We start from the raw sequence: 12,778 nt of genomic DNA, 5'->3' as shown, positions 1-12,778 counted from the left end.
GGAGAATCCCGATTACCTTTCTTAGAGAAGAGTCATTGGGTAGGAGGTACAGATGGAATGTTGGTGGCTGGAACTGAACCATTTGATAGAGCAGTGCCACAGTGTGGACCAGTATCTTCCGTTTAAACCATGACCATGATGTTTTCAAAATGGCTCCACGTGGAGAGAAGTTTGGGTTTTCCAAAATAGCACGATACGATCCCACTCTGTCTGGCTTCTCTAGACTCATCCCCCCTTCCACAAAATGTGCAATGTAGACTTGGGAAACATCTTTACCTAGAAAGAAAGTAAGAAGGGTAGTCCAGGAAGCCAGCATTGCAACTCATTCCAGTACATCTAGCCCCTATGAGGCTGTTCCCTAAGGCTCTTCCTCCCCCAGGTCCTTCCCAAAGCGATCTGAGATTCCAACACCATGTCTGTATTTGCTCTGCCTTCTTCATACCACTTCTGATTCTGGGAGACGAATGGAGAAAGGAGCAGGCTGCAAAAGGAGGGGGAGGCTGCCCTGACTTCTTTAGCAGCCTGCCTCACATCTGTCTCCTAGTCCCCCTCCTCTCCAACCTCCACTTCTGCCTCCAATTTTGCACTGCTCTTGGTCACAGCCTCTTCTTGCTCACTAAACCCTGTTCCCTCTCCAACCTCCACCACCACCTCCTCCCAGGCTGTTCCCTCTGATCCCTCGTCATTCTCCCACCAGCACTCTCCTGGCTCTGAGCCTTCTTCCCCTGGGGGTTCCCTTGGGGGTTCCCCAACTGGTGCCTCCCACCACTCCTCTGCAGCCAGCCTGTGCATGACCTCCCTTGAGTTTGGATGACAAAGCTCATCACTGCACCCTTCCTAGCTACATGCAATATTTATTTTGTTACAAACCTTTTTAACCTGCCATACCTGCAAGACACAAGAAGTGAGGGAAGTGAACAGCTGCCACAGCCTCTGCTGGATCTGCTTCAATGTTGATCAAAGGACCAGCGACAACCCAGTCCTCCATGTTCTGTTCAGCCAGGTGCTTAGACCATGAATCCAAGTGGTAGGTGATGGTCACAACTCCTCTCACCTCAAATATGACATCCGTATAAAAGCAAAGGAAGGATCCAGCCTCCGTGAAACACAGTCTGAATGCCACAAAGTAGAAAATGGAAAGAGAAATGGATTAAACACCAGCTGAACACCCTCTGCATCCCCCATGATGGGAAGCAATCCCCACCCCAATAATATTTGACCATAAAATCTCAAAGAAACATTAAAATGGGTTAGAGCACGGTTCTGATCAGTGTTATTCTTCTAGAAAGAGATGCTGGAACTCACCATGAACGCTTCCCTTCTTCTCTTATAATGGCCATGGCACCCACCTGAGAGGTGCTGGAACTCAGTTCTGGTGAGGTCCAGATGAAAAAAGCCCTGGAGCTGATAATGCCAAGGTTTCAAGTTTGATCCCTGTATGGGGCAGCTGCATATTCTGGCATTGACCCTCAGGATACCTTCCAACAATCCTATGATTCTATGAAGATTAGGAAGAGACCTACGCACACTTAAACCCCTATGGAAAGCAGGGTGTGAAAGAGTGAAATGGAGATGTGGAATATTAACCCCAAGGTCACAACTGAAAAGTGGAAAACCACGAGCTCTTTGTGTGAGACATTTAAAATACAGTCGAACCAACAATTTGTGTTTTGCTAGATAGGCGCATGAACGGGTTTTCCTGTAAACTTGCTAGCAAGAGCTGTGTGAGATTTCACCCCTCCCATACCCAGGAATCTCCTGAGCAGTCTGCTGATTCTGCAGAGAGGAGGAGGCGTGTTCTGATATCTACTTATTCTGCTCCAGCACCACGTCAGTGAGTGAGAGAGTCGGTCGGAGAGTGAGTAGGTCAGTGAGAGAGTCAGTGAGTGAGTCAGTCAGTGTGTCGGAAAGACTGAGTGTTATCTCTGTGTAGATAAGGTCGCTGCAGAAAGCAGCTGTAACACTCAGTGCAGTCCAGCATCTCCATTTGTATATAGTTTGTATAATACAGTAGCTGTTAGTGAATAAAAGAAGATATTCTTCAGCGCTGTCGTCCGAGTGATTTATGCTCTGCTGTACTCTGCTGTACAATGACTGTCTTCTTGTTGGAGTGATTTGCGGTGCTCACAGCTCTGAGTTGTGAGTCCACAGCACTTAGACCTGTTCCTGTGAGAAGGTGGTCTCTGGAAGTGCTACCCAGCTCGCCTAGCCCAGTCGGGGCTGAAGTGGATGAGTCCAGTTGGTGACACTGGCTCAAGGGCGATGCTGACATCGGTTATGGGTCCAGTCGTTGTTCCAGTCGTCTGACAAGGCGTTGTTCCAGTTGTACCAGTCATCCCAGTCGCCAGAGGGTTTTATTGCTGATTGCCGGACCGCGGAATGGAGGCTGCATGCTGGACTGATTTGTGGTGCCCAGAAGCAGAGCTGTTTTGGAGCAGAGTGTTCAAGCTGCCGCTGTTGCTGCTGCTTGATTTATGGAGGTATGTTGCTGACTGCCAAAGAAAGAAGATAGCATCCCTGTTTGCCTGTTAATTGCGCTCTGAGTGGAAGAGAGAGTAGCTGAAGGAGTCCAAGGCTTTATCTGTGTTGCACGAGGGAAGTGTCTTGCTCTAAGTAATAGCAGACATGGCCTGTGCACATTCTGGCCAGATGGCTCTGTCCTTTCCTCTCCTGACACCTGAAACCTATGCAGTAGGGCAAGTGAAGATGAAAGCGCTTTTACAGAGGGAAAAGCTATTTCACACGATAGAAGATGACCCTCCCGATAAGGATGATGATGAATGGCCTGAGTGGCATGCTGCAGACATAAGAGCCCGAGGGACAATTGTTTTGAGTGTTTCCGACCACTTGCTGGTAAACTTAGAGGGTCAAGAGACTGCACGAGCTGTTTGGCATAAGCTGAGAGACATGCATTTGAGGCAGAATGCTGGTTCCAGTGTGATTTTCTTCAAGAAGCTGTGCAGGCTGCAGTTGGAGAAAGGTGGTGATTTGCCTAGCCATCTATCTCAGTTAAAGCGTCTCAGACAGGACCTTGTTCAGCGATACCTGGCTATTTCAGAGGCTGTGTTTGCAATGCTGATGATAAATAGCCTAGACGATTCTTACGATGGAGTAGCTGCCCAGATTTCTACCATGCCTTCTGACCGGCTAACCGAAGATTATGTGTCTAGCATGCTCCTGAATGAGTGGGATCGCAGACAGGCTGTTAGAGAAAGCCGGGAAAATGGTGCTGTTAAAAATGTGCTTGAAAATGTGCCTAAGGAAAGTGAAAGTGAAACTGCTGCTGTTAAAGCACTAAAGTTGAAGCGGTGCTTTTGGTGTGGAGCACAAGGCCATTTGAGTTTTCAGTGCAGCAAGAAAACTTCAAAGAAGAAGGGAAACTTCAGAGGCAGAGGGGGAGGAGGACGAAATCCTAAAGCACCTGCTACTTCAAAGGCTTTGATCTCTCGCTGCTCCAATCAACGTGGGCGGAGTTTCTTCGTGATCGACTCTGGCTGTACCAACCACGTAGCCAAAGATAAGGATCTCTTTGTTCAGCTTGAGAAGCAAGAGAAAGAAATTCATCAAGCAGATGGGACTGTTCTCATGAGTTTGGCTAAGGGAACTGTGTTCTTAAAGAGCCTGAATGCAACAATTAAGAATGTCCTGTATGCGCCTGATATTCAGGACAATTTGTTGAGTGTTTCCCAGCTTGATCGTCAAGGGTTTAAGGTGGTGTTTGCTAAATCTCGCTGTGAAATTCGTCGAGATGGCAAGCTCATTCTGTATGCAAAATGTGTTAATGGTTTGTACCAATTGCCTTTTGTTTCAGGTACAGGTACTGCAGAAGCAACTAAGACAGAGTGTTGCAATTTATCTGTTGATAAGAATGAGAAGTTGCATGACCAATGTATTCATTTTTACCACCGTGTTTATGGTCATTTGAATTTCCAGGCTGTGGCAAAAATGCCTGATATGGTTCAGGGTATGAAGTTGAAAGAATGTCCCTACCACATGAAATGTGTTTCTTGTGCTGAGAGTAAGGCAAGGCAAGCTCCCAAAGGTACAGAGTCTGGGAGAGAGGCCAAGAAACCATATGAAGTCATTCATGCAGACTTAGTGGGGCCTCTAACGCTTTCTAGAGGCAAATCAAGGTTTTTCATGGTTTTGATAGATGCCTATTCTAGATATGTATGGGTCTATATGCTGCAGAAAAAGTCTGAAGCCTTTACCAAGTTTCACCAGTTTTGTAAATGGCTCAGAAATGTACATAATGAGAACGTACGTTGTCTTTTCACTGACAGGGGAGGTGAGTTTTGTTCAGAGGAGTTTGAGAGTTTTCTTTCTGAACAGGGCATTGAGCATAGGACTGCCACGCCCAGATCACCCTGGCAGAATGGTTTATGTGAGAGAGTAAACCAGACCCTGCAGCAAGGAATTAGAACACTGTTACATGATTCGGGGCTGCCCAATCCCTATTGGGCCGAAGCTCTTTCGTTTTTCTGTCACGTGTATAACAGGAGGTACCAGTCCGCAGTAAATTGCACCCCATATGAGATGCTTCACGGAAGGAGGCCATGTGTAAAGCATTTTAAAATTTTTGGATCAGAGGTTTGGGTGCACACCTCGCAGGGTGACAAACTGAGCAAGCGTGGAGAACATGGTGTTTTCCTAGGATATGAGAAAGGGTCTTATCGTGTCCTTATCACAGACACGAAACCATCAGGCTGACCAGGAGTATTGAGGACAATCCACAATGTTGGCGTTTTTCAGTGCCATCCCATTTGTGATGATGGTGCAAAAGGGGCAAAGACAGTTAAGAGGGAGGCAAGTTCTGATGTGATTGATAATCCTGATGCCGATGTAGTTCCGGATAGTGGCACAGATTATCAGAGCCCAAAAGCCTCAGAAGAGTCTGACGCAGATTCAGACTTAGCAGCTCCCAAAGAGGAGGAAGCACCAGAACAAGAGGATCAGAGAGTTTTGCGCAGATCCGAGAGAACAACCAAGGGTGTACCACCGAAAAGGTTTTCTGAAGAGTTCGCCAAGACTGCGGTCACATGCAACTCTGGTGTGGTTTTTAAACCAGGCATGAAATGTGCTGAGAGTAATAGTATAAAACGCTTTATTTATTTCCTTACCTGACCTAAAGTGGTTCATGTATAACACGTTAAAAGGATCAGGATTGAAGGAGCAAGTGTATTTAAGTACAAAAAGTGTTTTGTTTAAATCTGCCTAAATGAGCAATGTTAATTTGCATGTAAGAAAGAGAAACGTGTATGAAGATTTTTCTAGAAGCTGCTTATTCATTTGAGTATTCACAATGTGTATTTTGTGTAAACTGCAGATTGAGGTTTATGCTTTAACTCCTTCCTAATAGACACAGAGTGGTTACAGTGATTGTTTAATGGTATTGTTAAAGTGTCTTAGATAAAAGGGGAGAGAGGTACCTGCAGATATGTTAACCAAGGTTGTAAGCAGAGAACTTTTGGAGTGCGTGTGTAAATTACAGTTATGTTAAAGATTCTTGAAATGGTCGGATGAAATGGGGGAGGATGAGGAGATTTCACCCCTCCCATACCCAAGAATCTCCTGAGCAGTCTGCTGATTCTGCAGAGAGGATGAGGCGTGTTCTGATATCTACTTATTCTGCTCCAGCACCACGTCAGTGAGTGAGAGAGTCGGTCAGAGAGTGAGTCGGTCAGTGAGAGAGTCAGTGAGTGAGTCAGTCAGTCAGTGTGTCGGAAAGACTGAGTGTTATCTCTGTGTAGATAAGGTCGCTGCAGAAAGCAGCTGTAACACTCAGTGCAGTCCATTGTATATACAATCTCCATTTGTATATAGTTTGTATAATACAGTAGCTGTTAGTGAATAAAAGAAGATATTCTTCAGCGCTGTTGTCCGAGTGATTTATGCTCTGCTGTACTCTGCTGTACAACGACTGTCTTCTTGTTGGAGTGATTTGCGGTGCTCACAGCTCTGAGTTGTGAGTCCACAGCACTTAGACCTGTTCCTGTGAGAAGGTGGTCTCTGGAAGTGCTACCCAGCTCGCCTAGCCCAGTCGGGGCTGAAGTGGATGAGTCCAGTTGGTGACACTGGCTCAAGGGCGATGCTGACTTGAATATTAACCCCAAGATCACAACTGAAAAGTGGAAAACCACGAGCTCTTTGTGTGAGACATTTAAAATAGAGTCGAACCAACAATTTGTGTTTTGCTAGATAGGCGCATGAAAGGGTTTTCCTGTAAACTTGCTAGCAAGAGCTGTGTGAGAACATCCCCTTGTACCCAGGCAGGAAGTGGGCAAAACTATATCTCCTCCTCTCTGCCTGGGCACACCTTCTTTCTGCTCTTCTCCATGTGCCTGCAATGTTGCAAGATCTGATAAGTCTGAGCTCCTTTATTTAAAGAGTAGAAAAACCTTTTCTCCAAACTTACAGACTTCACTTTCCTCACAATCTGCTTTGGCTTAGACATCATTTTGTGATGCTAAGCCCATTCCTCAGAGGACAGACGGGGGATATAAACAATTGGATATAAGCAACACCAATGTTGAATCGTAGTATTTTCCCAGCTCTGTTCCTGAGAACCCAAGAATGCAATGTGCAAGTGACAGATGGTCAGGATGCTGTCAGCAACGCCCAGCTGTTGCCCAGAAAATTATCGTAACAAGGGAATATTTCTTACCATCCTTTTTTATTCAGTATTTACAGAGAGAGGCTATACAACCCAGTCTCTTCAATAATGGAGTTGTCCCGAGTGAATCTCCACACATCCCGTCTCTCCCACTTCCTCATTCGTCACTTCTATTGGTGCTGTCTTTGACCTCTTAGCTCTCCTGCTTTAAAGGCTCGCTGGGTTCTGGAAGATGGAGTGTCTGGAATGCTTTCTAATGTCAGTATGTTAGCTGTGTGTTGCTCTTGCTCTCCCATGATTTCCCAACTTTCCCTCTCATCCGCCTCTGACCTCCCTCAAACCCCTGTTGTAAATCTATACTGTCTTCCTCTTCTTCCTCCATGGAAGGTTCGGGGGGGGGGGGCGTCTCCACCACTCCTCCTCTGCCCAGTCCCTGACACAGATGTAGTTTGGGAACGTTTTAGAGAGCACCACCACATATGATGATTGTGAAACCTTCTTATACCAAATGTGCTCTGCTGAACACTTCTCTGAAACCCCAAAAGATATTCAATGTAGATAACTTTCCCTTAAAGGAGAAAGCTTTGAAAATCTGAGAGAGACATTGCTCACCTGTATCTTTCACGACTCATTTCTGAGTCCAAAAACACTTCTGGTCTGATTGTTTCTGGAAGATCCTGTTACAAAATAATTTATCATTAATATGACCGCCATACCGCTTTGCCACCTGAAAGCAGGACATTCCTGTCTGTTTCTAACACCCATATGACCACACCAAGGAGCACTGCTTGAGGTCAGCCCCACAAATACAGACCACTAATGGCTCTTTTAGAGCTACTTTCTTCTACATTCATTTTGGCCATAGTAGTTCTCACTCAGGTCTGACAGTTTCTTATGAAAGGTTTTTTCTTTCACCTCAGTGGCATTCTCCCTGTTCCTTACAGAGAGCCCCTGCACAGGTTTCTCCCTATTAACATTTAGGGATCTTCCTCTTTCTGTTTCACCTTAGACCACAGTGACACACACGGCCCAAATGAGTGTTCTCAGTATCCTGAGAACTCTCTCTTGGCAGCCATTCTCCCTCCTCTCACGCAGAGAGAGAAGCAGAAAGACAGTTGAAAAAGATAGTTACTGGAATAACAGTTGGAACAGAATGGAATGCCTCTCTCATGTGACCCACACTCAACCAATCACATGAGAGATACAGTGAAAGGAAAAACCCATGTTAACGTAAGAAAACATTCCCATTCCAGGAAAGGGGAATGCACTGCCACAGAATAGGTCTTCACAGAGGCTCTAGTCTGTGTTCAGTCAGACTCATTCTGCCAACTTCCTTGTCGTCACCCTCTCACACGCTTATTCATTACCAGCTCCATAGAGAACCAGGCGGCTGGTCTGGCTCCAGGTCCTGAGCAGGGAAACTCAGGAGTAATCTGTCTGGCTGTGTCTTGCAGATGTGGAATGAAATGTCTCAACAACAGTTGTTTAAAATCACCGTATTTTTCACTCCATAAGACGCACTTTTTTCCTCCTAAAAAGTAAGGGGAAATGTCTGTGCGTCTTATGGAGTGAATGCATGGTCCCTGGAGCCGAATTGCCCAGAGGCAAAAAGCAATATTTAGAAAGAGGGAAGGGGGTGTTGAAACAAAGCAGATGAGCAGCTGATCAGCAAGCGATCGGGAGAGGAGATAAGGGATTCTAGTGATAAAGGAGGGAGGTAAAAGCACATGGATCCTCAGGATTTTTGCATTGAGTCACCCCAAATTCTCCATCAGATCACATAGCATGTCCATGGCTACAGCCTGCACCAAAAAGACCACACATCCACTGTTTCGTGGGGCCGCAATGGCACAAAAACGTGGTTACAAAGCATGGGCTACCCCAAACTCACTGTCAAATCACATATCATGTCTGTGATCATAGCATGAACCACAAAAATCATACATCCACTGTTTCGTTCAGAATATTTTTTTTCTTGTTTTCCTCCTCCTAGGTGCGTCTTATGGTCAGGTGCATCTTATGGAGCGAAAAATACGGTACTTTGTTGTTGTTGTTTTTTACCCCAAGTGTTCAGAAAAATCTGTCAAAATCTTTCTACAATTCCTACTTTTAGTTAAGTATTTTTATTCATTTACTTGACTGGGGGGAGGCAGCTGGCCCCTCCCCTGATCTGGGCCCATGTGTTCAGCCACTTACCTCAAAGGGACACAGATGACACACAACACTTTCCCCACAAACTGCTGGGTTCTCCATCTTGCTGCTTCTTCCTTCCTCCGCAAACAGGGGGGATTCTGACTTCAGCCCTGAGGGGCCTGTCCCCTGGACCAATTCTTTACCCAAGCCTGTAAAAAATAATTCTTTACCTGATATGTCTGTTCCAAGGAGGAGGAATGGAGTTGAACTGTCCTTGAAGTTCAGAAAGTACTCTTAAGTCAAACTCACCATGGACTGCAACTAGCAGAATCTGAATGGAGCCTGGATGTTTCCTTTCTACTTGTTCCAAGAACCAGCAACAAGTTGCCTCCCCCCTTTCCTGGACCATATTCAGCAGTTTTTGACTTTTCTCTTTGGAGTCTTCCTCTGCTTGACACAAGTCCCGGTATTCTTTCAGTGTGATAATATAGCCATAGCGTAATGAACCTAAAAAGAATTCTAGGTCCTTTTCAATAATTTCAAGTAATTCTTTTCTTCCCTTGCAGACTATTTCATCACCAGTGTAAACAACTCCTTTCATTGACCTGTGGCAAAAACATTGATTTTATTTTAGGCATTGTTGTGGGGAGAGAATTAGAACCTGATTAGGATACAAGCTGGGGCTTACGTTTTCCACCCCGGTATACTGCCTTCACTGAACCTCTGAGCATGCTGAGATCTGCTTTTCTATGCAACCTGGAAAATATGCTGATTTATTCCATGCTGGGAAAAAAGCATGATGTAATTTGCCATCCTTTTTAATGGCCAAGAATATACTCAAACCAGTCAGCTGCCTCTCTTGTCCATACTTTTCCAAGAAAGGAAGATGCAGCAGCTGTGCCTCTCCCTCTCCCCTCTGAGCTAGGGTATTATTATTATCAAGCTGATTGGTCTTGGCTGTCAGGTCCAGCTCCGCCTCCTCTTTCAGGTCAGGCAGTCTCCTTTCCACCAGCAGAAGGCAACAGCCACTTCATCTCAAGTTGCCTCCCCCATCCCAGCCTGGCTCAGCCCCCCTGGTCCCAGCAGGGCAAGGGGTTTCCCTGCCATTGATGCTCTCCTGCCACTGCTCATTGCTGGTGGGGCTGCTGAGAAGGAATAAAGGCAGGAGGGAAAGAAAGGAGAGAAGTGACTTTCTCCTGTGTTTTCACACACCCACCCTTAGCAAACTACAATTTCTGGGGAAACACCCATTTGATTTGCCTCAGTCACTAAAATGTCTGGGGCCAGCCCTGCATACAAAGCATGCTGTATGATAATATGCAGAAGTCTGAAGTCAGAAAATTATGGTTTGCATGTGATGTTATGTGGTGAGAGGAGGCCTGATGGGGTCTGTCACAACAGCATGAAGGGCCTTTTTATTATTATTTACTTGATTGGGGGGGCAGCTGGCCCTCTGCCTACTCCCATGGTCATGGGCACAGAATATTGAGGGGACCCAACCCGCTCCTTGAAATTTGGGGGGTTGTCAGTCCCCCGTCCCCCTTGCTTATCATCAAATCCCTTAGCACCATTCGTTTTAGCAACACAGTTGCCCATCCTGCAAACAGAATTGTGTTGGACTTACCACACTTTTCTCTTTCTTTCCTTGCTCTGCATATATAAACCTGTAGGCAGGTAAGGGAGAGGTCAAAATTGGCTGCTTTATTCCCCCTCCCCCTGCCCCCAAAACAGTCTTTTTCTATATTTAATTGGTGCCAGTGCATTTCTTGCTGGGTAAGCACTTATTTCTTTAACCAATGGCTAGGGGTGTCACACTAGCTGTTTTTTGGGGGGGTATAGAATATTCTCCACAAACTGTAAATTCTAATGTAAGAAAAAGTTTTACAACCCACATTTAAAAAATCTAGTAAAAATTAAGTCAAGCTGTGATATTGCCAGTGTAAATAATGAATAATGGATTTTTTGATCCAGTTACATTACTGGGCAATGTGTCATTCACCACTGGCACTTATGAAATGTGAGCTACAGAAAACATTTTTTTTTTTTTTTTTAGTTTTAAAAATGCTATTCGTTTAAATTTGATGAACATTTGAATTTGTTTGTATTTCAACTATATGTAATAGCCTTTTTCTATTTTGGTGTGACCTTATTCTTAGCAATTGTATACCCTTGGCCATACAGTGTGATTTTTTTTTTACAGAAAGTAGCTTTAATGCTTTATACACTTAAAGTACCCACAATTATGTGTAATAGCATGTGAGGTGGACTTATTTATTTAGCAAAAAGGAATAGGCAGAGACAGAGCAGAAAAGCTTGCATATGTAGCTCATAACTTAAAGCTCCTAGAAGAGAAGAAAACACAGCTTCTAACAAGCTCATTGAATTTTACACAACCATCAACTTCGTTCTATGATCTTGCAGATGATCAGTGTGGAACTGAAAGCTCTGCTATCAGTGGAGACAAAGGTGGTAACTTATCCTCTTAAGATGTTTGAGGAGTCAATATAAATTTATAAACATTTGAGACTTGTTACTTAAAGCCTATTTTTAAAATAAATTTATTTCTTGTCACAATTTATCAGTTATAATTTTAATATGTTGTGTGTTGCCTTACTTGTCTAAAGGTAAAGGGACCCCTGACCGTTAAGTCCAGTCGCAGACAACTCTAAGCAGATAGTAATTTGCATTTCTGATGTTATGCAACTTGTCATTACTGCTTATTTGTGTTTTATTTTCTGGAAATAATAGCATTTATTTTAAACTTTATATTGATTTTATTAGTGTTGTACAGTACTGAAAATACTGCAGCATGTAGATATGCTTATTAAAGAACGTACTTATATAGCGGACCTGAGGTTTTTTTTATATTCCTTTTACTTTAAAAGCTACATTTCATACATACACAACATAATTAGAATTCAAACTTGATGGTAAATATACGGTTAGTGGTGGGTGGTAGGCTTAGTGATTAACGCGAGTCATTCATGTTGTTTTTTCAATTTCAAGCAGGAAAGAAAAAGGACTTTCCCTTCTACAAAGGGACAAGCTCTACCCTGAGTCCAAAGAACTGCCAGCCCTTGTACTTAAGGCTGATTCTTTGCTGTTCTGTGTGTCCTAAGGGCGCTGAAATTATTTGTAATATTTTAAGCAATAGCAATCAGACGGTTGAAACATAACAAATTGTTCCATATGCGCTAAATGCCTGGCGCTAAAGTAAAGGTACTTCCAAACATTCCAAGCCCATGGTTGTTTTTCCTTCCCTCCTTCGCGGCTGCAGCTCAGCGCTGGGCTGGCGCAACCAGGGATGGAAGGATCTGCTGTCAGACTGAACGGCTGCGAAGGTCAGGATCCACCAAAGACTTACCTTCGTCAATGGAGAGGCGAAAGTCCGCCTCTCGCTTGCGGTCCAGGGCGCTCAGTGCTTTGGCTGCCACCTCGAATGCGTAAATTCCGCCGTAGTAGCTGAGCAGCAGGTCTCCGAGGCGAGAGGCACCTGCCTCCTGCAGCGCCTCCTCGGGGATGCGGACGAAGCCCTCCTCGAGCGGGATCTCGCGCAGTTTGCGCCGGAACCTCCGCCGCTCGTCCGGACTCAAACACCCCAGGGAGACGTTCAAAGTGGTAACGATAGGGATAAGATCGAGAAAGACGCTCTTTTGCTTAGAGAGAAACGGCGAGGAGGAAGAGTGCGACAATCGCCCCGTGCCGAGGGCCCAGTCGTCATCGTCGCTGCTGCTGCTACTCTGGCTCCCACCACCCTCGAGCCATAGGGACATTGGGGACTTGAGGAGGGGATCCACCACCCTCCCCCCCTTCTTCTCGGTGGACTTGCCTCCTTCCCCCAGGGGCTCCTTCTGGCGCCCACCACCCTCGAGCCTTCGGGACATCTGGAACTTCAGGAGGGGATCCACCACCCTCCCCCCCTTCTTCTCGGTGGACTTGCCTCCTTCCCCCAGGGGCTCCTTCTGGCGCCCACCACCATAGAGCCATAGGGACTCCTGCTGTCCCTGGAACACGAGGACCCTGGAATCCTCC

At 45.4% G+C, this 12,778-nt stretch overlaps 1 protein-coding gene across 3 annotated transcripts in view; it reads right to left on the bottom strand.

Moving 5' to 3' along the window:
- Positions 1–12,778, bottom strand: part of LOC310662767 (uncharacterized protein) — a gene marked incomplete at its 3' end in the record, with an annotated part of 114,484 nt that overhangs the window by 40,261 nt on the left and 61,445 nt on the right. For 2 of the 3 annotated variants that reach the window (XM_083409857.1, XM_083409859.1), the window contains exons 4-8: positions 9,056–9,351; positions 8,810–8,955; positions 7,226–7,290; positions 889–1,112; positions 17–276 (exon numbers count right to left, since the gene is read on the bottom strand). The exons of the other annotated variant lie outside the window; for it this stretch is intronic. In XM_083409857.1, the coding sequence (XP_083265983.1) occupies positions 17–276; positions 889–1,112; positions 7,226–7,290; positions 8,810–8,955; positions 9,056–9,351 (991 nt within the window). The remainder of the gene's footprint in view (positions 1–16; positions 277–888; positions 1,113–7,225; positions 7,291–8,809; positions 8,956–9,055; positions 9,352–12,778) is intronic. 3 annotated transcript variants of the gene reach the window in all.

Source organism: Podarcis tiliguerta (assembly GCF_965153285.1).
Source record: "Podarcis tiliguerta genome assembly, chromosome: 13".
NCBI lineage: Eukaryota > Metazoa > Chordata > Lepidosauria > Squamata > Lacertidae > Podarcis > Podarcis tiliguerta.
The sequence above is the reverse complement of the archived record's forward strand: the minus strand, read 5'-3'. Positions and strand labels throughout refer to the sequence as shown.